The 26,114-nt window shown below is 31.9% G+C and overlaps 4 protein-coding genes across 5 annotated transcripts; all 4 read right to left on the reverse strand.

Moving 5' to 3' along the window:
- Positions 1-3,072: 3,072 nt before the first annotated feature.
- On the reverse strand, positions 3,073-5,537 carry LOC107405925 ((R)-mandelonitrile lyase 1-like). The gene is made up of 4 exons (XM_048466073.2): positions 5,447-5,537; positions 4,556-5,218; positions 3,496-4,291; positions 3,073-3,380 (listed from the first exon to the last, which is right to left on the reverse strand). Exons 1-4 carry the CDS (start codon positions 5,532-5,534, stop codon positions 3,335-3,337), a joined length of 1,593 nt encoding a protein of 530 aa, XP_048322030.2. The 5' UTR covers positions 5,535-5,537; the 3' UTR covers positions 3,073-3,334.
- A 4,722-nt stretch (positions 5,538-10,259) lies between these two features.
- LOC132799081 ((R)-mandelonitrile lyase 1-like) lies at positions 10,260-10,976 on the reverse strand. Its single transcript, XM_016022401.3, has one exon. It carries the CDS (start codon positions 10,974-10,976, stop codon positions 10,260-10,262), a length of 717 nt encoding a protein of 238 aa, XP_015877887.3.
- A 1,053-nt stretch (positions 10,977-12,029) lies between these two features.
- LOC112493444 ((R)-mandelonitrile lyase 1) lies at positions 12,030-15,656 on the reverse strand. Of its 2 annotated transcripts, none has more exons than XM_060815224.1 (4): positions 15,516-15,656; positions 14,386-15,048; positions 13,105-13,948; positions 12,030-12,351 (listed from the first exon to the last, which is right to left on the reverse strand). In XM_060815224.1, exons 1-4 carry the CDS (start codon positions 15,649-15,651, stop codon positions 12,306-12,308), a joined length of 1,689 nt encoding a protein of 562 aa, XP_060671207.1. In that variant the 5' UTR covers positions 15,652-15,656; the 3' UTR covers positions 12,030-12,305. The 2 variants fall into 2 exon arrangements, with proteins under 2 accessions (XP_060671207.1, XP_060671208.1); XM_060815225.1 differs by lacking the exon at positions 15,516-15,656 and adding an exon at positions 15,281-15,423.
- An 8,818-nt stretch (positions 15,657-24,474) lies between these two features.
- Positions 24,475-25,449, reverse strand: LOC132800357 (protein FAR1-RELATED SEQUENCE 5-like). Its single transcript, XM_060813844.1, has one exon. The coding sequence runs from the start codon at positions 25,447-25,449 to the stop codon at positions 24,475-24,477; it is 975 nt and encodes a 324-aa protein (XP_060669827.1).
- Positions 25,450-26,114: the final 665 nt, after the last annotated feature.

A 26,114-nucleotide genomic window follows, 5' to 3' on the forward strand; every position in this document is an offset into this window, starting at 1 on the left:
TGTAAAAGGAAAAAAAAATTTAAAAACATAACTCCATGTATCTTTTTAATAATATTATATTTCAAAATATGTTTTTTTTTTTTTAAGAAGAAATACTTAAAAAAATAATATAATTAAGGAAAAAATATGACATAACCAAATGTGTAAAAGAAAACAAAATTCAATATATTTTTTTTCTATTTGAACTAATATTAATATTTTAACAAAATATTTTTATGTAATTACTAAAGAAAAATTGCTTATAAGTTAATTTAACATGGATGATATTACGAAGAATATATAATAAGTTAATCCAAAAACTAATCATTCTAAAAAAATCTCAATCGTTAAGAGAGCATTTATTTTACATTTGAGCTAAGATCACTTATCCTAGGATTATTTCAAGTTTAACTTCAAGTTTCTTATGAACTCTGAAACTAACTACTTTAACAAGATCTTCGTTATCATAAGAGTATTTAATTTATATTTGAACCATTATCATTTTACAAAATGAATAGACACTAGGTGGCTTTCATCAGTAGGGTAGTCTATCAATGTCTCACATCTGCCAATGGTTAATCTAGCGATATTACCCTGATTCACCCTAATTCTCACAATTTGTTCTAATGTATTGTTTACTGATTTTATCTTTTTTACCTTCTTACATTCTTTTAGAATTTACAAATTTTATAATAAAAGTATATAAAAATGAAACAGAAAAGCAAAGATAAAATCAAAATTCTAGATATGAATTATATAACCAATTAATGGAACTTTTAAGAAACTCTAATGGCCAATATTAATTAAAACTATTTTCACCAAAAGCATTTATTAAAACTAATACTAAAAATTAAGTATTCAATACATTATCTCGGTTTATGACAACTTTATTATTAAGAAAACCACATGAAAATTATTGATTGTGTTTATTATATATTTAAGCTATTAATTAAATTCATTCCATTTTTAGAAAAGCAATAGCTATTTATAACTTGAATTAGGAGCCTATATAGTAATAATCGATTAGATGGGATTCTGTTTGATATTTAAGTATGGGAGGCAAATTTCTATTTTTATTAACTCTAAGATTGTTAAGAATAATTTAATATGGAAGAAAATTAAAAATTGAGAAGGGTGGGGGAGCCATGGTCCCCTCAAGCCTAAGCATCAGTCAGTCAATATTAGAATATCGATGTTATAGCTATTAATTTTGAAAAGTTTACTCTTTCCACCATGAATAACCAAATTAGCAGGTTAAAAATACCTTACATATGGTTTCCTGAACAAAATTGAATGGGATTAAATTGTACTATTCATGATTAGATTATTTATAAAAGTCTAGTCCAATCCAATTTAATCCCTTTCAACAAACAAGTCCTTAATATTCAATAATAGATATTATTATGGTAAGACTTTGGAAGGGACTTAATATTATTGAAAACAATGTCACATCATTTTAATATTTTTATTTTTTAAATAAAACCAAAAAGAGAAAAAAACAACTTACAGAATATGTATGTGAGATTATATATTAATTATTATTGGTGGATGTTGATTCAACTTTTTTAAATTGACTGAAATTTTTTATCCTATGTGGCAATTAATATGGCATCTCCTTTTTATATGTCACTAGTAAAATTTTTACCATGTTAAATTTATATAACTTTTCTAAAAACTTGCGGCTATTTGTACAAAGACGAAGGTTTTCAAAAGCTTTGGTTTTTATTTGCATCAGCAAATTAAAAATATACATATATCCATACCATATTAAAACTCTATAATATATACCTTTCATATGTATATATATATACACTTTTTTTTTTTTTAAAGATTACATATTTCCTTTAATATTTCTAACACATCAAAATTTTATATATGTACATGACAGACATACAACTTTGCTTTGGTTTATATTATATATAAACATATCATGGTTTTGATGTGATTATAGGCACTTTTTTCTTGATCGTATGTGGTATTTGCCAATATCTTGGTCATCTGACCAAGGAGCATCACGTTGGCTTTGAAGCAGCTGCATGGTACTCTTGTTCGTCTTCTTACTTACTTCATAAGGAAACTCATCTGTTTTCATCGGCTTCGCCTTGCTCATGCCAAACAACTAAAGTAATATCTCCACAACCCTCCTTTGTGAAACTGCGAAAGTCCTACTTTTCCTATCCCTTTGAATCTCCATTCCAAAAAAAAAAAAAAACATTCAGGAGTACCATTTCTATTTTAAAAGTACTTTACCATTGAAAATATGTTATATTGTCATTTTTGGTTCTTGACTTGGATATAAGATAGTAGTTTTCGCTCCTTATACCTTTTATTTATTTGTTTAATTTTTTCTCATCATCCAATATTATTAACTATTGTGAAAACACTATCATAAATCACTCAATAACTAATATTTTTATCCATTAATTTTTAAAATTTTAATATAAAAAACAATAAAATTAAATATTTTTAACTAAAATTTGAAATATAAACCAATAATTATTATAAATAATGACAAATAATAAAATTTTATACAGTTCATATAATAGTAAATTTTAAACTTTAATTATTGATTAAATATGAATTTAATAATATATTAAATTTTATTTAAATAAAATAACCACATAATAACAAAAATAGATGATTATAAATAAATTTTTAAAAGTTGAAAAAGAAAATGCTCATGCTAAAATCAAGTCAAAACCTATATAAATATATATATATATATATATTATATATATATATATATATATATATATATATATATATATGAGCATATATTTTAATTGATAATTTACGCTGTCACATGGTAGCGTGTGTCCGTGCCATCCCACGGACCCACCAGTTCGTTTTCATGGGCTGGGCTCCATAGATGGGAGAAATAGATAGATATGGCCGACAGCTGAACGGGCTAACCAGCTTGCTATTGGTCCAATTTCTCTTAAAAGTCACACATTCACATTAATAATTCTGGTCAACGCAAATCAAGTTTGTTTTTCTTGTTGCATGATACGATTCTTGAAGTCAATTGCTTACGGCTACACACCAAGGAAAACATTATTAGCCACAATTTATTATCATAACATTAATACTTCCACAGTAAATATCAAAATAATATTAAATAGAACAGTTACACTTTCCTCTTTTTCTCAATACATCTGAGGTATAGAGAATATGACCGTTTAGGTATATATCTAATTTATCTGTCTAACTTTTCTTTTTTTTCTTTTTTTCTTTTTTTTTTTTACTTTTATTTTCAAAAAAAAAAAAAAACATTTTCTTTCTACTTTTAATACGTCTGAAAACAAAATGAATCACCGTTCAACTTATTTTGCCATTTTTTGCCGTATAAAACAGCCTATTTTGCTCCATTTCTTTCCTGCACCATCTTAAGTCCAACGTACCTGTGCCCAACCCAAAAGTGCACAACAAAGGATTAATATATAATTAGAAACCAACAATATCTGCCAAGAAAAACAAAATTAAACATAAAAAGCTCCCAAAAAAAAAAAAAATTACCTTCCTAACATCATAACCGTAGCCTGAGGGTTAGTCCCCGGTGACCTATTGAAGATGGATCCATCTACAACACGAAGAGCGTCAATTCCAAGAACCCGCAAATCACCATCCACAACCTTTCCCACCAAGCATCCTCCATGATAATGCCAAATGGTTTCTACTGTGCTTCTACAAAAAGCTTTCACAGATTTATCATCTCCCGGGTTCTTGGGATATGGAGTTCCCAAGAACACAAAACCTTCTCCATTATTAGCCTTAAACTGTTCAATGGTTTTGGTGTTCAATAAATCACCTATCTTCCTCACCCCTTTAACACAACGAGCAAGGTCTATGGGATTATCAAAGTAGTTGAATCGGACATTTGGGCTTATTGTAGCATTAGATGAGGATTTCAGCCAGAGGGAACCAGAAGAAATTGGCCCTGGGATTTTCTCGCCGATGACTGCAACACTTATGTTGGTCGAAGAAGATGGTACTTTATATGAGAGGGTTTCTATGTAAAAATCGCTTGTAATTCCTACTACCTGTAGGTTGGATTGGTCCAGTGGAAATGGGGCGATAATGTAGACCCTGTTAGTAGGATTGTCGGCCATAAACTTTCCGACATAAGGATTTGGTAGAACGACCGGTATTTGCAGTGAAGAAAGGTGAGAAACTGGGCCAACTCCACTGAGAAGAAGAAGTTGAGGGCTTCCTATTGCTCCTGCACTCACTATCACCTCTCCTTTATCTCTTAACATTGCCCGGTGATGCAACCCCTTAGAATCCGTATATATGACTCCGGTTGCCCCCAAACCTACATTGTAGTGCAGCTTTAAAATTATTCATCAATGGAAGGAAAAAAACCGAAAAAAAAAAAAAAAATCTTTCTAGATCCTGACATTTTTTTTTTTTTTTCTCTAGAATCATCCTATTACCATAAATAGCACTGACAATAAAAGGTGAACAATTACTAAGAATAGGCAGATCCTAGTCGTACAAAACAATTTGTCCTCTCCTTGTGTGTGTGTATATAGAAGGAAAAGCTACAAATAAATTTTAGATATCTCTGCCTACGTACGTGATGCAATATTGGAAGAGATAATGATTCTCTCCACTGTGGCATGAACTGCAATTCTCAGGTTTTTAAGTTCTCCTCTGTTAAGAAGCTCAACTGCTCCATGTCTCCTTCCTTCATCATCGAAGATGGAACCGCTAGCTTTGGTTCCTATCTTGTGATCCAAGCTAAACCCATTATCCGGAACAACTCCAGCTTCCAGGAGAGCTTGTTTGCTAATGGATTGCCAAGTTGACAAATTGGTCTGGAAAACAATTGCATCTTCGACCCAGTTATAAGCGTTCCGAACCAAACTCCTGTCCCAAGGAATCCCTGATTTCAGATAGAATACTTCATCGGCTCTGGTGTACAAACCGGCATTGATCATGCTGGTACCGCCCAAGATCCTGCCTCTTGCATTCGCAACGCCGTCTTCCGAAGTGAATCTCTGAGCAGGTGTTTCTCCGTCGTCTGTCTGCCGGAGAGTAGTGACGAATCCCTCTGCTTTCAACACTTCAGGGTGTGCAGCAGGGACGCTGCCCCTTTCAAGGACAAGCACTGAGTAGTTTGATGATAGAGTTGATGCCAAAGAGCAGCCTGCTGTGCCTCCTCCTACTATTATGTAGTCGTATTTTTCCTCTGCTGGGAGATCAGTTACATTGTGTACAGATTTCATGTAACTAAAATCTGCAGAGAAAAGAATGCAAAAAGGTCATGCAATTAAGAATTATAAATTAACATGCAATTATGTGCTCGTATATTGCAAAAAGGTCATGCAATTAAGAATTATAAATTAACATGCAATTAAGTGCTCGTATAATATATATATGGTCTTTTTAATGCAAAAGAACTTAAAGATGAAATTTGGCATTTTTTAAAAAAAAAAAAAACTCGAAATAGATGTTGTATATGTACCATTAGCAGATGAAGTGGGCAATGCAAGAACCACTAGTACTTGAGGATGGAAAAAAGAAAAGAGCAGAAACAGAGCTAGAGGAGCCATGGATTACTAGTTTTTGGGAGGAAGAGTTTATTTGATTTCTTTGAAATTTATAGTGGTTTCAATGCTTTCTTTAGTTTTTTTTTTTTTTTTTTGGGTATTTTTTTAATGTTTTTCCTTTATCTTTGTTGATCGTTTTTGTAGCAAGCGGCTTGAAATAGAATATTGTAACCTTATAACATACTTACTATTTTTTATGAAAATTATAAGGTGCTTACTACAAATGTACATTGAACACATATATAAATTATATATATATATATATGTATAGATGACGTAAGAAGGCATGGCTTCAACTTTTTTGTAACTGCCTAAACAGATCGAATAGAATTTCATTTTTCTTTTCTATTATTGAGGGCGATAAAATAATTATGCTTGTGAGAAAAGAATTAATAGTTTTGCCATTGAACTGTTTGTGCATTGATTATAATTAAATACATCAATAAAATATATATATATATAGTAATGATTTTATGAACTACATAATTCATTTTATTATTAGTAATTTAAGATATAATTGGCAAATAATACATAATAATATTAGTTTACAACATTTATTTTAATTTTTATAATTTTATACTAAAAACCTAATTAAAAGAAAAAGTGAACTTTTAATCATTGTCTATTGAATTGTCATGATATGTAAATAATATTAAGTTTTTCTTTTAAAAAAATTAAAATTTTTCTACATTTTCTTTTTTATCCCCATTTAGTATTGCACTACATGTAGAATACCACGCAACCTTACTGTCAAAAAAAAAAAAAAAAAAAAGTTGCCATCTTTAGTTCTGCATAAGAAAAAAGAAAAAAAAAGTTAATTTGTATTGCTCAATTGCAAAAGTAATCAATTTAAATGCAAATTGTAGAGAATATTCACTAATTACTTTGGGTCAAATAATATCCATGTGAGAGGTTCGGTTCAAGACCTCAATTTATTACTCCAAATTAATATCTTTACTTCTAAAATTAATTTGTAGATTTGAAAAATTGAATTAAAATCTTAATATTGACCGTATGTTCAAATGTAAGCCAAAAAGAGTACTATATGAGATTCGATATCCTTCTTGTGTCTAGAATGTAACAAAGTTGCTAATTATGCCAAATCATGATTTTGACGAAATGATAAAGAATAGTTGGCATTCTTATGAGCCGTACGTCGGCATTCTTAATTAAAATTGAATATATTAATTTTTGAAATTTAAGAACAAAAAAAAAAAAAAAAATTGCATTTGTATTTTGCTCACACATACATAGTATTACGTTAGCAGTTTATTCATCCAAACACATACGGAATCGTCAACGTTCAAAAATAGTAAGATATATTTTTGAACTTTTATTTAATTTATTCGTAATGGCTAAACCAAATTAAATAAATATCTAACACTGGGTGGCCAATAATATTATCCACTTTATTTAAAAAAAAAAAAAAAAAAAAAAAAAAAAACCAACCTAAGCACTCTGTAAATTAAATGGGAAAGAGGGTGTATAAAGTCAAAATAGTAAGAATAGAAATTCACAAAGTCTAAATAATAACTTACGGCCCAGCATCGTGATGGTCGTCTGAGGGTTGGTCCCTGTATTTGTGGCCTTTTTTATACATAAAAAAATAAGCGGCCTGAAATAGACTATTGAATGCTTAATATGTGCTAAAAAAATTGACTGCGACCACGTCACTGAATTTTTCGGTCACTGCCTAATCAAGCTACTTCGTTTTTGGTAATACCCTAATCAGCTTACTTGTCGCTAAGTAGCTAATAGAATAGCCTAATGTAGTACCCATGAGTCCCATAGGTAACATCGTTTTAGAATTAATTGCATTTTGATATATATAAATATATATATATATATATATATATATATTTAATTGTTAAAATTTTACGTTTTAAATTTTAACTTTTTAATTTAGTAATTTAGATTTTTAACTTTTCAATTTGCAGCAACTTATGTCTATTTGATTTCTAACTAACAGAGCTTAATAACTATCTTATTGATATTAAAATATATCAGATTTTAAATTATAAAATATTAAAATGCAAAATTTTTAAAATTAGTCATATTTTTCCACTGCTGATAGATCAGTTGCGTTGTGTACAGATTTCATGTAACTAAAATCTGCAGAGAAAAGAATGCAAAAAGGTCATGTAATTAAGAATTATAAAGTAATATTCGATTAAGTGCACGTATTATATATAGTTTTTTTAGTGCCAAAGAACTTGAAATTTGGCTTTTCCTTTTTTTTTTTCTTTTTTCTTTTTTCTTTTTTCTTTTTTTTTTCAAAACTCGAAATATATGTAGTTTATGTACCATAAGCAGATGAAGTGGGCAATGCAAGAACCACTAGTACTTGAGGATGGAAAAAATAAAGAGCAGAAGCAGAGCTAGGAGAGCCATGGATTACTAGTTATTGGCAGGAAGAGCTTATTAGATTCCTTTGAAATTTATAGTGGTTTCAACTTTCAGTGCTTTTTTCTTCCTCTTTTCTTCTGTTTTTTTTTTTCGCCCCCCTTATTTTTTAATTTTTTTCATTTATTTTTGTTAATTGTTTTTGTAGCAAGCAACTCGAAATAGAATACATGCATCTTTATAATATATATACTTACTATTTTTTATGTAAATTATAAGATGTATAAATTATATGTATAGATGACGTAAGAAGGCATGGCTTCCACTTCTTTGTAACTGCCTAAACCGATCAAATAGAATTTCCTTTTCATTTGAGGCAATAAGATAATTATACTAGCTAGAAACAAATAATGGTTTTGCCATTGAATGTTTGTGCAATGATTATAATTACATACATCAATTATAATAATGATTTTGTTATTACTTTATTTACTTTTTATCTAGGGTAGAATTGGCAAATAATATATGATTATATTAATTTCTAATTTTAATTTTTATATTTTAATACTAAAAAGAGAAAGAGAATTTTTAACGATACCCTGTTAATTTATTATTGATGTACAAATAATATTGACTTTTTCTTTAAAAAAAATTAAACATTTTCTATATTTTCTTTTTACCCCAATTAGCATTGCGCTACATTTAGGATACCACCCAACCTTACGGTCAAAAAAAGGAAAAAAAAGTTATCACCTTTAGTGCTACATAAGAAAAAAGAAAAAAAAAAAAGTTAATTTGTATTACTAAAATGAAAAACTAATAAATTGAAATGCAAATTGTAGAGAATTCATTCTAATTGTTGTCGGTCTATATATTAACATCCATGTGAGAGGTTCGGTTCAAGGCCGCAAGTTATTACCCCAAATTAATATCTTCTAAAATAAATTTGGGGATTTGAAAATTGAATTAAAATCTTAATAGTGATAGACAGGAAGCTTACCGTATGTTCAAATGTAAACCCTTTTGTATTTCTCTTAGTTAGTCCTTTTGTATTTTTCTCTTTTACATTAGTTGTGAATCCTCTGTATTTATACCTGTTTGTTTAATTAATAAAGCACATATAGCTTTTCTCCAATACTAGTTGACACTTAAAAAACTGTTCCATGGTTTTGGTCTTCAATATATCACCATTCTTCCCCACCCCTATAATACAAAGAGCGGCGCCTGCAGGATTATAATAATACGCCCCTTAAATTAGCATATAAAAGTAAACAAATTTAAGTATTGTTTTGTCTAAAGATGGCACTTTACAGTTTATTTTAATTTTTTGACGAATAAATTTATTTATAAATAACTTATTATCATGTGGAATAATTTCTTTTTACTTTTATTATTTTCATTAAGGTCATTTTTATCATTATCAAAAAAAAAAAAAAAAGAAAAAAAAATTCAACCATGCTGACCACAATTTTCAAAGTTTGACCAAATAAATTGGAATATGTGAAATAAAAATCAAACTAGAGGAGAAGCATATGCAATTTTAAAAAAACAGTGATATGAAAAATCTTAAAACTAGAAGGGGAGTTTGAATAATTTACCATTTGAGTGTTTTACTTTTTTATGTTCATTCAAGGAAAAAAAACAAAAAAAAAAAAAAAAAAGAAGAAGAAGAAGATGTTTTTACAATTTTGAACGGGCGAGAAAAATGCTTTAAAATTTTATTGTGTTGTTAATGTATTGTCGGGAGATATTTCCATAGAGTAAGCAAATAAAACTATTCTTAGATATAAAACAAAAACGATTGCTGTCAGTGAACTAGCACAAGTAAGTTCTACAAAACATTATACATAATTGCATTCCAACCACAATGATTTACTGACCATACTCGTCCAATAAAATGGATGTTTAGCAAATTTATTTCTCTGATTTACTATTTTCTTTAATAGTGAATAATTTGTTTCTCTGCCTCTCTTTCCTGTAACATTCTAAAGCCAACGTACCTGCCCAAAGTTAACCAAATGACAAAACCAAGTTAAAAATAAAGTATCCATTATAAAAAAGTTTAAAAATAAAAATAAGAAAAAGGCATTTGTATTATATATATAATATATATATATAAATTATTTTGAAAGTAAAAAAAAAAATATATATATATATATATATATATATATATATATATATATATATATATATATATATATATATATATATATGTATTGGTGAGTAAGATTAATATTGCCGGCCTATCATCATGAGGGTGGCCTGAGGGTTGGTTTCAGGTGATGTATTGAATATGGATCCCTCAACCACTCGAAGTGAATTTGTACCCACCACCCTCAAATCACCATCCACCAGCTTTTCCATCACACATCTGCCATGGTAATGTCAGATTGTTGTTACCGTGCTTCGGCAAAACACCTCCATTGATGCATCATCTGATTGGTTACTTGGCAAAGCTGGTCCTAAAAACTTGAAACCTTCAGCACCTTCTAAATCTTCGAACTTAAGTCTTGCCATGGAGTCAGTCTTCAGCATATCACCAACCTTCCTCATTCCTTTTATGCAACGAGCAAGGTCCTTTGGATCTTCAAAGTAGTTGAATCGGACGGTTGGGCTGACTTTCACATCGTTCAATGAAACCAACCGGAGGGAGCCACTCGACAGAGGTCCGGAGAACTTCTCAACAATAGTTGCCACACTCAATTCTAAAAGAGCGATTCCATTTGGATAAAAGCTAAAAGGTTGAGGAAAAGTAAATGAGATATCGTAAGAGAGTGCCTCTATGTAATTGAAATCGTTGGTAATTCCTACAACCTGTAGAGCTGATGGCTCCAATGCAAACGGGACTATAATATTGATGTTATTACACGGATTGTCAGACATATAATTTCCCACATCGAGATTTTGGCTGACTATAGGAATTGTATGTGATGAAAGATGAGCTACTGGACCAACTCCACTGAATAGAAGAAGCTGAGGACTCCCAATTGCCCCTGTACTCAATATCACCTCTCCTTCATCTTTTATGAATGCCTCATGAATCCTCCCTTTCGAATCACTATATGCGACTCCAGTTGCAATTACTTCTACATTGCACAGCATGAATGCGAAAAACAGTATATATATATATATATACATGCACAATAATATTAGATTTATTAAAATATTAATCAAATTTACCGAATAAATAACATGGTAGATAATGATATGGTAATGTTTAACTAGTTTATTTTTTTAATTCACTTTTTCATTTACTAGTTTACTCATCTATATTTATGTTATATTAATATATCAATCAATATCATTTTAACGCATATCGTTTGATAACTTAAATTTTATGAGTGTTTTGGTACCTATTTGGCATCAACATCTTCTTGTTCATCTTGTTATTCGAGTAATAAATCTATGATTCTCGGTATAAAATTATATTATCATTTTGGTACCTAATCAAAATTTGACATCTGCACTTAATGGTTTAATAGATTGAGCAACGGGTTACATAAAAATTTAATAAATGCGTTAAAGTTTATATATTTCAACACAAAAACTTAGCAGATCATGTGTGATTCAAAAAAATTTAACACAAATGGGACACAATACAACTCCTTATTTTATTGAAATTTCATAAGCCTAAATGAATTTAAAACTAAACTAAATGATAGATAAAGTTAAATTTACTAAAGTCTTAGACTACAAAGAATAATTAGATGAATTGTATCAATATCCAAACCGTATTGTATTTATACATAATATATGTATAAATAAATATTATTTATTATTGTGTATAATTTTTATACAATACATTAATAAATTTTATAAAAAAAATAAATAAGCAATATATAAATAAATAAACTATCTTTCAATTTATTTTAGAAAACATGACATGAACCATAAAAACTAGATCTCACATTAATTAATCTATTTAGTTTTAGATGCTAATCTTTTAAAAAAATATTTATTTTTTAATATATATTAAAAACCTAGTAGAGAAAAGTGAACTTAAGAATAAGCGTTTAAATTCATTTGGAATCATGTGAAGCCTATTTTTAATATCTATAACAGCATATCACCTAGGAGATAATGCTAGAGGAATGTATATATATATATATATAATTTCGCTATAAGACATGTACAGTATGATTACATATAATGCATTATATAATACATGTAACTAGTAGAGAATTACATGTAATGCGGCCTGCACCTGTATTATAGTAAAAGTATGTATAAATATATATATTATAGATACATTGAACAAACTCCAGAAAGTCAAAAAAATAATGTGATGACAAATCTTGTTTTTTTTTTTTTTCCGCTACACTCGTATATCTATTTTTTGACGTTTCTTTTTCGGGTCATTATTGTAATTTAATGCTACAAAAGATTAACATTGTTCTTACTTGTCTCCTACTATTCTCTTTTTAGTGTTTCCTACTTTGATGGGCTTCTTTGCTGAAGCATCTTAAGGCCTATGTACCTGTCCAAAGTAAGATGAAAATAAAGAAAACATGATTAAAAAAAATAAATAAATAAATCTCAACATGTCAAACGCAGCAGAGGAAACTGAGTTACTTCATTCTGAATTATGATTTCATGCTAAATATTTTTATTAAAATTTTACATAATCCACTACTAAACATTCATTTGAAATATGAAATGACAGAAATGACAATTTAATTGATATGTGCTAAGAATTCACTTTTCCATATAAATTTTTAATTTTAAAAAACTCAATTAATTATAGTCAACAGTTATACACTATGGATGAGGAATATCTTTTATCTCCATTTTCATGTTCAATTCCCTTCCGGTAATAGAATAAAATCTTGTTTTAAAAGTGATATTTACTTTTTTTTTCTTTTTTTTTTCTGAACTTAGGTCATTTTGTCTCTTTTCTAGGGATCTAAATCTTTTGTTTCATTATTTTTATTGAGATTTTATTACTGATTAAATAAAAAAGAAAACAAAGAATAAGGACAGAAAATCTCAATCTGTTTTCCAGTACTTTTCAAATTAGTTGGTATCCTAATGGTGGGTAAAAATTGGGACCAAAAAAATGAGGAGGAAAACTCCTTATCCGCTATTGACAATGGTGACAAATTATAAACAGTGGCCAACACGCAAAAATGAAAGCATGCAACGTGAACTAGAGAGTTGACATTGACCCAAAAGAATAGATAGTTTTGAAGCCAATCAAAAAAGAAAAAAAAGAAAAGGAAAAGAAAAATACCTGGCCATCATCATAACGGTGGCTTGAGGATTGGTCCCCGGTGATCTATTGAAAGTGGAGCCATCGACAACACGAAGTCCATTAATCCCCGTCACCCGCAAATCACCATCCACCACCTTCCCCACCAAGCAACCTCCATGATAATGCCAAAACGTCTCCACTGTCGTTTTACAAAATACTTCCATTGACAAATCATCAGACGGGTTCACCGGAAAAGGTGCTCCAAAATACACAAAACCCTCTCCAACCAACAATCCTCTCAACTTAAACCTATCCATGGACTCCGTCTTCAGCACCTCCCCAATCTTCCTCATCCCACTTACACACCGAGCAAGATCCACCGGATCTTCGAAGTAGTTGAACCTGACAACTGGGTTGTCTCTCACGTCAGCTGGCGATGCCAACCGGAGAGAACCAGTGGATAGTGGTCCGACGATTTTCTCCCCGACCGTCGCCACGCTGACATCGACGGGGAAAGTTGCGTTTGGGAAAAGCGTTGATGGGGGAAGAAGTGAAGAAGGAACTTTGGAAGAGAGGGATTCGATGTAGTAATCGTTTGTGATCCCTACGACCTGTACGTACGAAGGGTCCAATGGAAATGGGCTGATGATGTTGATGGTGTTGCGGGGATTGTCGGCCATGAACTTTCCGATGTAAGGATTCGGGTGGACGATTGGGATTTGCTGTGAGGAAAGTTCGGAATATGGGCCGACTCCACTGAGGAGGAGAAGCTGAGGGCTCCCAATCGACCCTGCACTCAATATCACCTCTCCTTTGTCTCGTATATGTGCCCTGTGACTTTTTCCTTTTGAATCACTGTATAGGACTCCCCTCGCCGACAATCCTGTCCAATTATTCATCAAATTGAATTTGAATCGTTGCCCCGACAAAATAATAATTTTTAGCATTGTATGTACTTAAAGGTAATTTAATATGTTAATCTAATAAAGATTCACATGATGATATATATATATATATATATATATTTTTAAATAGATAATAAATGCTAATAGTCTTTTTCAGTTTCAATGAAGTAGTTAGAATGTACATCAGCCAACGTAATAGATAATGCATATTGACCTTCACGGCATTTTTTATTTTTTTTTTCTTTATAATGAACGGCTTCATCGATTTATCACAGCATCTTGTTAATGTTGCTATCCTGATTAGATGCTAATATTATAACTTTTATTAGATTTGTTATGAAAATAACTTATTTTGTTAGTTCACTAAAAACATATATGAAATTAGATGTAAATGTATATATATAGATATGTATACCTGATGGATCTGAAGAAAAGATGATTCTTTCGACTGTTGCATGAACTGCAATTTGCAGGTTGGCGAGTTGCCCTCTATTTAACAACTCCACAGCTCCATGTCTCCTTCCATCCTCATCGAAGATGGAAGCTCCAACTTTGGTTCCGACAATGTGATCCAAACTGAATCCATTTTCAGGTCCAACTCCTGCTTCCAAAAGAGCTTGTTTCGCAATGGATTGCCAAACGGACAGATGATCGGATCGGAAAACAACAGTCTCTTCCACCCACTGATATGCCTTCTCGACCATGTCCATGTCCCATTGGATGCCTGATTCTTTATAGAATTCATCTTCAGCTCTCGAGTAGAAACCTATATTGATCATGCTGCTACCACCCAATATCCTACCTCTTGCATTTGCAACTCCATCTTCAGATTTGAATCTCTGAGCAGGTGTATTTCCATCGTCTACTTGGATGAGAAATCTTAATAACCCATCTGCGCTCAACACTTGTGGATATGCGGCAGGAACACTGCCTCTTTCAAGGACAAGAACAGAGTATTTCTCTGATAAAGTTGCAGCCAATGGACACCCTGCAGTGCCACCTCCCACTATTATATAGTCGTATTCTTCTTCTATTGGTAGATCGCTGGCATTATATACAGATTTCATGTAACTAAAATCTGCAAAACATGAACATTGAAAAAATTAATTAATTTCATATATAAAATATACTAAGTAAAGGATTCATCACTTCAGAGCATAAAAAAGAAAATAAAAATAACAATTAGTCAGCTCCCACTAATATCAAATAGTTTACATATGATCCTTGGCATTAAAAAAAATAATAATAAAAAAAAAATAAAAGGGATATATCAGTTTCCTGAAAATCTACAAATAGCAAAATGGGCAAACCTCAAAGCTATGATATATATATATATATATAGATATATATATGATGAACATAAATTATTTTCTGCTGCGTGCTGGTATAGATTTCATGCATGTAGTTCATTGCCCCAACGAGATGTAACAAGGTGCTGCTAGGCGCCCTTATGAGCAGAGGTATAATGCCCAATAGGTAAAAATTATTTATATATATATATATATATATATATGTAATAAATAGGGTTATAAAAATGTAAAGTACCATTTTTATTGGACCCAGTGAGCAATGCAAGTATCTGTTGTTGAGGAAGGAAAAGATGAAAGAGAAGCAACAAGATTAGAGCAACCATTGTATGTATTGAATTCCATATTAAAGGAATTGTTTTCTGCTTTGACATTTATATATAAAAGATTCTGTAGCCATTTGGCCATTGGTGTAAATAAAAAGATAACGGTCACACTCCAAACTCCAATTAGAAGAAAGAGGAGGTTACGTTAACGTGTTTGACCAAATACCATATGTCAATTTACCAAATATTTATATGCATAATATATATATATATATATATATATATATATATAAGTTTTCTTAAAGTTTCAGTTTTCTCAAGGCAAACTTTTTTTGGTTTTTATAATGATTTTTAATTCTATTATAACATTATCCAACTACTTCTATAAAAATAAATAAATAAATAAAAATTATGTGTTTCTTTTATGTCGATTATTGAATTGTTTTTAAAAAAATATTATATAAATAGAGTTGACAAAACTAAAATTTATAGTTTTTTTTTTCTTTTTTTTTTTTTTTTAGAGTAGGGCACTTTATATCTATACAGACATATATATATATATATATATATATATATATATATATTAAATGTAGGACACCTAAAAAGCATTTTTTCGTGTAAAAAGCAACTTTTTTCCATACTAATTTAATTGGAAGTAGAATATAATTTTCTGTATTAATTAACTCTCTTTACGTTAATTAGGAAGAGGATTGCACATTTGCACTTGCATATAGGATCGACACAATTTTTTTTATTTTTTTATTTTTTATTTTTAGAATAAAGGTAGGATCCAAACAATTAAGGCCTTTATTGTGAACCTACAACTAAGCCACTTATTAATTATACGCCAAATATTTGCATGGCCTCCAAGAGGCCACGATTTTCATGAGCTGTAGTTGTTGAATACAGGCTGGAAGTGTAAAAGGAATGGAACATGGAAATCAGCCTAACTAAATTGAGGAAAAGCCGTTGGATGCCCCTTTATAAAACTTATATTTAATATAAGGTAAGCTTTATTTATTTATTTTTTTAAACCATATTAGTAGTCGCTTTACTAGCAATCATAGAAAGTTGGTAAATAACATTTTACTGTATCTATTCAAGAAGAAAACGAGGGTTGATTGTTCTTATTTTGCTTCTTTTTAATGTTATTGATGTATTGCACCAAACCGTGGAACTTAAATGGTCTAATCGAAGTAAACTGGCTTACATGGAAAACGGGATGAGTTTTCACCGCGCTGATCGCTTGGGTTCATAGGCTCTCTCTCCTATTCGATTCTCCACAATGCTACTTTCTTCTTCTGGCCCAAGCCTTTAGATTGTTTAAATAGGTTAGGGCTCTATCGTTGCACTCATGCCACCTTGTGGCAAAGTAGGCTGACGGGCTATTGGGATTGTTAGTGTATTGTTAGACCCTCCACGTCAGCTTATGAAAGTCAACAAAAAGCTTAAGAGAGTCACATGCTTAGTTTGTTACCACTGTTAGTTACAATTGTTAGCTTAGTCACGTGTTTAGTTTTGCTATAACTGTAGTTCTAAAGAGTAAGCATGCGTCGTAGTTGAGTCCTGTAAATACATGCCTGTACTAGCTTCTGTTGCAAGCTGAAATACGTTAATGCAGAAAATTCATTTTCTTATTTTTCATTCTTCTTCTTCTCTCTGTTCTTCTCTCTGTTTTCTCTATAGTTCTAGCCCGTTGGTGCATTTTCTTATCTACCAAACAGCTTTCACATGCTATCAGAGCAAAGCATAATGGCTGGAACCAGTCAAATCCTTATGGTTTCGCCATTTCCAACCAACCTGATTAAGCTTGACGACAGCAATTTCTTTGTGTGGCGACCTCAGATCTTGCCAATTTTCAAGGGTTACAAATTCATCAAGTATATTGAATTTCCAACCTTTGAAGAAGCAATTCATAATGAGCAGCGTAGCTCAAGCTCAATCGTCAATGGTGATCTAGATGAGTCGAATGCAGCAGATTTTTGTCAACATTGACTCTGTCAACATGCACCACATGTCCAAAACCTTCTGGAACATTGACTCTGTTGTTCTTGCAACTTCATCTCTAGAACACAAAATACTGATACAACTGGAACACGACAATAAAGAATATAGCTCTACACCTGTAGGGTGTTGGAAGGTAACACCTAATTTTCTATTTTGTGCAAAAGTCAATACAAAAAATAGAAGATAGATCAAATGGCTAATTACATAATAAATAACAGAAAAGATAACTATAATAAATAAAGTTTTCATTTTTATTAAAAAATTCGAAGAATACCTGTATTGTCATGAGAATGGAAATTCACCTATTCTTAGGAGTAATTAAAATGTTAGAACTAAAAGCGCCTAAGTCATCCCTGGAAACCATATATTTACCATTGAATTTATCAACATCAAAAATAATAATGAATATATATATATATATATATATATACAGAGAGACTAGCCTAAGGACTGACCGCATGCCTTACGTGCGGTCCAAAAATGTGATTAAAATTGGGCCCTCTGATCTGCACATTTGGCATCAACAGTCCTGGACAAAAGCTGGTCTCATGTGAGAATTCCCTTCTCTTCTCCTCCCATTCGCAGCTTCGTTTCTCTGGCCAAATCTCCCATTTCCATTTGCAAATTCCCTTCTCTTCTTCTCCAATTTCTCCTCCCATTCGCAGCCTCATTTCTCTTCTCCACTCCCATTTCCCATTCGCAAATTCCCTTCTCTTCTCCTCCCATTTGCAGTTTCATTTCTCTTCTCCATTCTAGTGATGTTGCAAGCCACCGATCTCCAGTTCTCAAGATAGCCGTTCAGCCCCACCCATGCCAGTCCTGCCCCAGATAAAAGCCACAACTTCTCTGCTGCTTCCGCGGGTCACCGACTAGCCCTACCCCAGATTTTCATCATTTTCCTTTTGCTTATCTTTGTTTTTGTTCTTTATAAATGAAATTCAGCAATCTGTGTTACTATAGTTTCAGATCGGTTACCAGAACAGTGGAGGAAAATATTTAAATTATTTTGACTATTTTTTTTGTTTCCCTATGAATATTGATAAGTCTGAGTCGAAATGGTTTAATTTGTTTTTCATGTTGAGTAAAGCTTTTTATTCCCTTCACACCTAGATATGATTTATCAATAAATAGGCTTGTTGAAAGTTCAAACTTGGCTGCTTCCATCTGCCAGCCCTGCCCCAGATTTTGAACTGTTTCCACCATCAAGAGTGTCCTGGTTAAATCTGCAACTTCTGCTTTTGCCTTGTATTTAGTGGTTGTTGATTGTTTATTGTTGATTGTTGATTGTATATTCCAGTATTAATTAAATTATAAACTTGGGAGATTGAAACGTTAATGTTGCAACCAGATATGCTGCTATATATATATTTTTCCTTTTACAATGCGGTCCCCAAACTAACTGTCTTGATTCTGTTCCTCATAAAAAAAGTCACATTATATGGACCATATATAGGTTCTACATAGTTGTGTGGAAGTAGACCATGTGATGATCTCACTAACATCTAATTATTTTATCAAAGGTGCAAATTTCATGTGATTGTAGGACTACTTGATTCCTCTAACAAAGACTGTCACGTCATATAAATTCCATACAAGTTTTTGAAATGGACATGTGATCTTTGGACCACCTAATTATTATTTTTTTCAATCCAAGGAGGCAGTAAATTAGAACTGAGCCCTTTCAGCACCTACCTCGTCTGCTATGAAGTTCCTAATTGGTTCATTCCATTCTACTTCCAATATGATTCCAATGCTACCTCCTTGTTCTTTCTGAAAATTTATCAAAAATATATTAAAAAAGACTAAACCGATTAATCGTCTTGCAATCCTATTTGGATATAAAGCAATAAGAATATAAACTTGATATGGTTTTATGATCGAGGTCCTATGATCCTTTTTTTTTTTTAATTTGTTTTTTTTTAAAATTAGGTCCTACGATCCTCTGTTTTTGCTTTCTTTAAGAATCTAATTGATAACATGGAATAATTATTAGTCTATGGATGGATTTCATGTTCTTTTTAGTGATCACATAGATAGTCTAGATTAAAAAGCAAAGAAGACAAGACTGGCACTTGTCAAGCTGATGAAAACTCTTGGTAAAAGTACTTGTTAAATATTAACTCAAAACTGGCACTTGACAAGGTTTCACTGATAGCTATTACAATCCAATGGGAATTACTACAGCAGAATATAGACAAAGAAAAATTGTCTATTTATTTATTTATTGTGTTTATTGCTGTATCCTCATAATTGGATGGTATTATATACATTTGCCCAAAAAGAACCAATTTAAATGCTAAGATGGAAGAAATATCAAGCCCCGCATGCTTAGTGGGAAAAATGCATGTAAGCTTTTGAAAAAATTAAGATAATTAATTGAAGTGAAAAGGTTCGAAAAGATATAATATATATGTAGTGGTTGCTATTGCTATTGCTTTATAGTCATTGGTATTGCTAAGTCAGATTCATTCATTCATGTAGAAAGGTTACTGGTGGTTTTTTATGTTTTACATTTTTTATGTCTTTTGGTTTTTTATAGCGTATTAAATTCTGCCTTGTATTCTTTAGAAGTCATAGCTGAAGATTAGTTGTGTAAGCATGTCAACAAGTACTAGTGATGTTCAACCGATCCAGATGTGCTCATGTGGGTAATATATGCATTTAAAAACATCAATGACAGATAAGAATCCAAATCGTCAATTCTGGAAATGCTTAAATGGAGAACAGGTTGTATATAATTTTTTATGTGTTGAATTTTTATTTGTTTTCATTTATAAAATAATTAAATTATATATGTTTACTTGCCACAGGAAAAAGGATGTGGTAAATTCATTTGGGCAAAAGAAGAGGAAGCTAAACTAGAAAAAATAGATGTACTTATCGGTGAAGTTCGTCTTTTATCTTTGCAAGTAGAGAAATCTAATAATATACTTGAAGCAATTCAGAAAAATACCAAGAGGAGTGACCAATATGACATTAAGACTGTCATATTTCTTGTACTTTTATTATTTATTTTCTTTAAAATGTTAGCCTAGTAATGTAGTCAAGCAATATATATGTTTTTTCGGTTGGTAAACTAATTATGTAGCACCATATGTATGCTATTAAGTTCGCTGTATGTTTTGTTTGTATTAAGTTGATGTTCAGATTCCTATTTTGGGTGAAGCTTTATCTGTACCTCTTGCCGTACAGCCATGCCTCTCTCTCTCTCTCTCTCTCTCTCTCTCTCTCTATAATTCATTATAGCTTGCATGGCTTTGGAAAAAGCAAATAATATTAGTTTAGTTTATTCATTGTTACAAGGAAAGTAACACAAATGGGAACACCACCACCAATACCAACAAGAATAGCTTAGGCAGAATCGTCTTCTACTTCTTATTTTTTTTGTTGGTCTGAGAAATTTCTTAGGATTAAAGCATGAAGCCTATGGATTTTTTTTTTTTTTTTTGATTGCAGGGCTAAATATGATCCAAAAGTTGATTTATTGGATCAAGAGTTCATGCTGAAAGGGAAATGGTATCAAAGGAAGGATTTGGAGGTAAGTTTCAAATTATATATGCTTTCTTAGCATTCTTGGTTTTAGTTTAAATCTTAACTTGTCAGCAAATATTGTAATAGTGATCATTATCTTCATTATGGTGTTCTTATCCTGTATGCGCCTCACTCTGGCACATTCCTTTTGCTTTGGTGAAATTCAGATTGGAAGGTTACATAACCTTAGTTCATTTGTGCATTTGAATTATTTTTAATTGATTGCTTAGAGAAGGCAACAAAGTTTTGCAATGATGTTGCACACTATAGTCCAGTTAGGTAAATATTAACTTCTGATGATATGTGCTGGTTGTAATTTGTAAATCTTCATTTGGTATTCAGGGTGTGTAATTCACGAGCAAGCAAATTTATGCTGCTGATTTCACCTAAGTTATCATATTTATTTACTGTTAATGTCATTACATCCCAAACTTTGACAACCTTTTTTCCAAGTTTTTATCATATTCGTTTTTCATACTAATGCTACAATCTATCCGTAGCACTTTGTTCTCCCCTATTTTAGCATTTGTTACTGTTCATGATGAAGTTGCTGCTGTTTTAAGGCTGCTGGTGCTGCTATGTTGCTATTGGTGCTGTTGCTGTATTGTTGCTGGTGCTGCCGAGCTTGTTGCTGCTGCTGCTGAGCTTACTGTGTTGCTGCTGGTGCTGTTGCAGGTGCTGCTGCATTGCTGCTGGTGCTGCCGAGCTTGTTGTTGCTGCTGCCGAGCTTGCTGTGTTGCTACTAGTGCTGTTGCTGAACTATTGTGTTGCTGCCAAGTTGCCGAGCTATGTTGTCGAGTTGCCAAGCTATGTTGCTATTGTTCCTCCATCACATGCTCTCCTTGATATGTGTCCTCTATATGTATACAAATGAATGTTGATCCATCAAATCACATAGATTTTATTTTTGAAAGGAATATAATTATAGGCTTCAACCAATGTATTCATATTACTTATTAACATGCACTCTCAGAAAGTGACTTCAGAAAAAGCATGGATGTATGCGTGTTGTTTTTCTTTCCTGGTGTATAAATATACTGTTTACATGTACTGTTTACACATACTGTTTACGTGTACTGTTCACATGTGTTTAAACATCTTTTTTTTTTTTTAGATTTTTTTTTTGGCTAAAATACCTGTGTATAAACATCAATCTCCAGCTTCTCCTTCCTGCTAACTGAAGTAAACCACATTGGTAAATAAATGGCAAACTAAACTAAAGGCAAACTAGCATACATTTAGTCAAATAATCAAACAAGACTTCATGTTTCCAATACATGGCAATTTAAGGAGTTTATAATCATAACTCAACTCTCTTTTAGTAACTAAGCTGATAGTTATTGCAATATGACAAAAAAAGAAAAAAAAATGTAAGAAAAAAAGGAATGTTTAAACACAGGTAAACAGTTCACGTGAGCAGTATGCGTGAACAGTAATCATGAAGCTTGGTTTCTTAATTTTCTTGCTTTCTTAAGTTTTTTGTACTAGTTTGTACTATGGCTTTTTTTATCCTAGTTAACAAATATACCAACCAATGACAGAATCCCATGAAAATAATCTAGTTTTCTACAAAACCAACGAGCAAAATATCAACTTTTTGTTCTTTATAGAATTTACCACAGCATTGAGCATCCTATTCTTTAAAGCACTTTCCTTTTTCGTTTCGATTATCAATGTCCCATAGGATATTTCTGTGTGCTTCATCTAGCTTAAGACTTTTTAGAACTTTTTTTGAGATGCCAATCTATCCATTGACAAACACACCAAAGTAGAGGCTAGAAAATTCTTAATAAGCATAAGTCCAATAAACAGGCATAGGAAAAACATGAGAAAGATGAAATAAACAGGCCAATAAGTCTTCTAACAAATAAACTAAGGTGGTGAAGTACAATGTGGCATTTTAGAAGTAAATCAATAACATGACAGATCAGAATATTGAAGTAGAGCAAAATGGCAGTGGTATGTGGAAGAACATAATTTGTTGCAAAAATGGCCGCTCTTCTCTTCATTTATCATGATGTACAAAAATTAAACATTCTAAACACAAAGAGTAGCATGTGAATATATGGCAAAACTAGCATACATTCAGTCCAATAATCAAAACACATCTCTATTTTACATAGTCAGCTGATAGTGCTTGCTATAAGATAGAAAATCCCAGACAAGCACACCAAAATAAGAAAACAAATTCTTCTCCCAAATCTGTTACAAAATAGGTCATCCTTTTGTTTTCTCATGCAGACCTACCAAAGTCCAGCAAGTCCTTAGATTAGCAGCATGTTAGTTCAATAAAATGTCGAAGGCCATACGACACCACTTAGTTTCATACCTGTGGAAGACAAACTCAACTTCAGAATCACATTCCAAGGCCTGTTGAGGGCTTTCCTCATTTTGTGAGGACCTATATAGATGAGCAGCATGGTTTGTATAAAGTATGATCATACAAATTGCATAAGAATAATAAATAGTAAATGTATTATTTTCTTACGGATTGTTGAGGAGTGGACAGTTTCTTTTGTCGTGCGATTGCCCAATTTTTCCACATCCACTGCAATGTCGACCTCTATACTTTGCGACATTTGTTGCTTTCTCCTTTCCCCTTTTTAATCTTTGTGCACATCCCTTTGCCCTCACAGCAGATGGGTCTTTCAAAGCTTCATAGTCATGAGCAGTGCTACCTTTTTCAGAAATGCCTCCACTCTTCGTGTTGCTAACTATGGATTAAATCTTGCCTAGCAAACTTTGAAGACCATCATTCACAATTACACTTGCCTCTTCATATATTATGACTTTATCAATGACTTCCGAAGCAAGTTGGAATAGTTTAGCTCGCCAAGTCAACATTGAACTATGCTGTCCACCTATCTCAACACCTTGCTTATCGGTTATTATTTGACATTTTGTATCTCTAGTCCACCTTTTCATTATATATTGATTTGGCAAAGGAATGTTACCAAACAATCTCAAGAATGCCAAGATATGTCTACAAGGAAGTCCTTCACTCTCAAACTTCTTACATGTACAAGATGCAAAGTCCAATTCTTTATCATAAGCAATTTCTCGCACTCTACGAACACCTTCTTTTGGACTACTCTCGACCACATACATTTTGTGTGTAGCATTTTCACGAACAAATTATGGCATTATTACTAAGCTATGCCACAACTCATCTTGAAACTTAAGAAAAATCTTGCGTGTGTAAATCTCAGCCATTTGCTTTTCCATTTCCAATGGCAATTTCAAAACAAGCTTCTCATTAATATCAACGTGATCAGCCCCTAACTCGTCGTGACGTTGATGTGCAAGCGCCCTATTAAATCAAAGTATGAAATCCATCAATAAGTTTCTTTTCGAAACATATTTCTTGAAAAATGCATGGGAGCTTTCCACACATTAGCTACTTGACATTCTAGCTGAGAATATATGGTTAACATATGCAAGCACCCATCTTGAACGTAGCTCAAATATTGATTTTAACCAATCATTGTTATCTAGGTTTGCCTTCTCGATGGTAGTCACCCATTTTCTTTCAAACTCTTCAGGGCATTCTAATTCCCAAATGCATTGTTGGAAGTCCTTATAAAAATCTCTATAGGTGATTGCATTTAAATAAGTAGAGAACTTCTCAAGTATGTACCAACTACAATACCTATGAAATGTATTTGGTAAGCTCTGAACTATAGCCTTTTTCATTGCAGGATCTTGATCAGTAATGATCATCTTTGGGTTGTTCGTCGGCATGTTATCCTTTAATAGCTCAAACAACCAAACAAACGATTCTGTTTTTTCATCACTTAAAAAAGCACATGCAAAAAGCATCATTTGACCATGATTGTTCACCCCCACCAAGGATGCCAATATCATACCATATTGATTAGTGTTGTAAGTTGTATCAAATACAACTACATCACCAAAACATCCATAAGCTCTTCTAGACACCAAATCAGCCCAAAAACAATGTTTCAATTTACCATCATCATCTACATCTATTTTAAAAAAGAAACATGGATCCTTTTCTTGCTCGGTTAGGAAATATTCCTTTAAAAGTTCTGCATCTTGTCCTTTTAATTCATTTCGCACCTTAGTTTCATGGTTATATATATCCTTCTTTGTACACCCAATATTCTCTATACCTCTAGCTTCAAATTCAATAATGCTTATTTGTTGATGAGTTGGCACATTTGCTGCTGAAAACTGCAAGGTTAGTGACTTCTTGGCTTCAGACACACTACGATGTGACCTCAATAAATGCACTCTTCGAGGGGTTGATAATGGATGACTGTGTTCTTCAACAAATACAGTGATGACAAATTTTCCCGTTTTTAACCTAACCACGGCAAGTTTAGCTTTACAATTTTCTCTTGTCATCCCCCGACATCTTTTTCTCTCACCGTCCTTTATAGAAGATAATCCTTCTTTAAAACACACAAATTCTTTCCTGACAACTTCATTCGTACCTTTACATCTTTTAGTCGAACTGCTACGAATACTAAACCCCACATTTTTTGTATATTTAATGTAGAACTCATGTGCCCCATCTATCAATTCAAACTCTTGTCCAACCTTTGGTTTGCAGTTTTCAGCCACTTAGGGAATGTAAACATCATCCATAGATTTTGAATGTGACAGTAAGGATATGTCTTCAACTCATCTACAATCTGAATTTGCTTCCAACTGTTCTACACTCATGTTTCTAATCTGAATCTGCTTCCAACTATTCTACACTCAAACCAGCTTCCTATTGATCAATTTGTAACCTGGTAGACAGCAAAGCAAAACCATCATGAGAGGTGGTAATATCTTTTATTTTAAGAAATTTTAGTTTATAAATAAAAGAGAAAAATGTTGCAAAAATAAAGGCACTTCAGCCAAAAGCTGCCGAGTTTGCATTATAGTTGCTGATCCAGCACACTCTATAATGAAAGAAACAAATATGCGTGCACCAACAGAAAAAAAAAAAAATAAATAAATAAATCTGAATCATGGGGTTCAAAAAGGTTAGTAGTACATATGAAAATGAAAAATATAAGTTG

The sequence above is a fragment of the Ziziphus jujuba genome, chromosome 1 (genome assembly GCF_031755915.1).
Source record: "Ziziphus jujuba cultivar Dongzao chromosome 1, ASM3175591v1".
Classification (NCBI taxonomy): domain Eukaryota; kingdom Viridiplantae; phylum Streptophyta; class Magnoliopsida; order Rosales; family Rhamnaceae; genus Ziziphus; species Ziziphus jujuba.